This window comes from Chiloscyllium plagiosum, chromosome 20, assembly GCF_004010195.1.
Source record: "Chiloscyllium plagiosum isolate BGI_BamShark_2017 chromosome 20, ASM401019v2, whole genome shotgun sequence".
NCBI classification, from domain to species: domain Eukaryota; kingdom Metazoa; phylum Chordata; class Chondrichthyes; order Orectolobiformes; family Hemiscylliidae; genus Chiloscyllium; species Chiloscyllium plagiosum.
Window position 1 is genome coordinate 61048053 of NC_057729.1, and position 1631 is coordinate 61049683.

General features: G+C 47.8%; 1 protein-coding gene across 1 annotated transcript in view; it reads left to right on the top strand.

Moving 5' to 3' along the window:
• Nucleotides 1–636: 636 nt before the first annotated feature.
• The window catches only part of LOC122560342 (myosin-7-like), an 86757-nt gene continuing 85762 nt past the window's right edge, over nucleotides 637–1631 (top strand). The window contains exon 1 of the mRNA XM_043710989.1: nucleotides 637–798. Coding sequence (XP_043566924.1) covers nucleotides 702–798 — 97 coding nt within the window. The 5' untranslated portion in view covers nucleotides 637–701. The remainder of the gene's footprint in view (nucleotides 799–1631) is intronic.

The window sequence follows — 1631 nt, forward strand, 5'->3', positions numbered from 1 at the left end:
ATGATTGGGGTGATAGGTGGGGTAATGGCTGGGGTAATGGGTGAGCTGCTGGGGGGTATTGTTTGGGGTAATGGGTGGGGTGAATTGAAAGCACAAGCTCAGCTGGTTACAAACTGTGGAGTGAGTGAGGGGGTTGGGTGCTACCTGACTCCAACATGCAGACTATTCAGAGGAATTTACAAGAATGTTGCCGGGACTGGAGGGTTTGAGCTATAGGGAGAGGCTTCTTTCCTCAGACGCTGAGGAGTGACCTTATAGGGGTTCATGAAATCATGCAGGTCAAGGATAGAGTGAAAAAATCAAGGTCATTTCCCCAGGGTGGAGGTGTCCAAAACTGGAGGGCATTGGTTTAAAGTGAGAGTGGAAAGGGACCTGAGGGATGACTTTTTCACATAGAGGGTGAGCTGCCAGAGGAAGTGGTGGAAGCTGGTACAATTGCAGCATTTAAAAGGCATCTGGATGGGTAAGTGAATAATAAGGGTTTAGAGGGATATGGGCCAAATGCTGGCAAATGGGACGAGGTTGGATCGGGATATCTGGTTGATGCAGACAGGTTGGACCGAAGGGTCTGTTATCGTGCTTTGTAACTCGATGAGAACTGTCTGAATTCTTACTGACTCTGTTTCTACTCCCCAGCCCTGAACACTCTCTGCATCAATCAACTCTGGTTGCTGTTGCTACTGCTGTGAAAATTAGCCAACATGTCAATGCACGATATGTCAGAATTTGGGGAGGCTGCCCCTTTCCTGAGGAAAAGTGATAAGGAGTTAATGGTTTTACAAACCATTGCCTTTGATGGTAAGGAGCAGTTTGACTGCCACGGAGTCAATGATCTGGTATGTATGCTGTCCACTCAATCAGGCAGAAGGTTGAGTAATAAAGCCTGAGAAAAATTCATCAAGTTTAGATTAGATTACTTACAGTGTGGAAACAGGCCCTTCGGCCCAACAAGTCCACACCGCCCCGCGGAAGCGCAACCCACCCATACCCCTACATTTACCCCTTACCTAACACTACGGGCAATTTAGCATGGCCAATTCACCTAACCTGCACATCTTTGGACTGTGGGAGGAAACCGGAGCACCCGGAGGAAACCCACGCAGACACGGGGAGAACGTGCAAACTCCACACAGTCAATCGCCTGAGGCGGGTATTGAACCCGGGTCTCTGGTGCTGTGAGGCAGCAGTGCTAACCACTGTGCCACCGTGCCGCCCAAAGTTCTCTACCATGTATTCCTCATTAATATGTTCTTAGTGAGAGAGCACAGGGCAGTACGTGACATTGAGCAGAAACTGAGCATTCTATCCTTGGGGACTTGTTAACATCACATCATGAGTTAGGAACAATTAATACTTGTTCCTATCGGAAAGATGTTGTGAAAGTTGAAAAAGTTCAGGCAATATTTAGGCAAGGTTCAGGCAAGGGGTGACCTTATTGAGGTTTACAAAATTATGAGGGGCATGGATAGGATAAATTGACAAAGTATTTTCCCTGGGGTGGGGAAGTCCAGAACTAGAGGGCATAGGTTTAGGGTGAGAGGGGAAAGATATAAAAGAGACCTATGGGGCAACTTTTTCACACAGAGGGTGGTACGTGTATGGAATGAGCTGCCAGAGGAAATGGTGGAGGC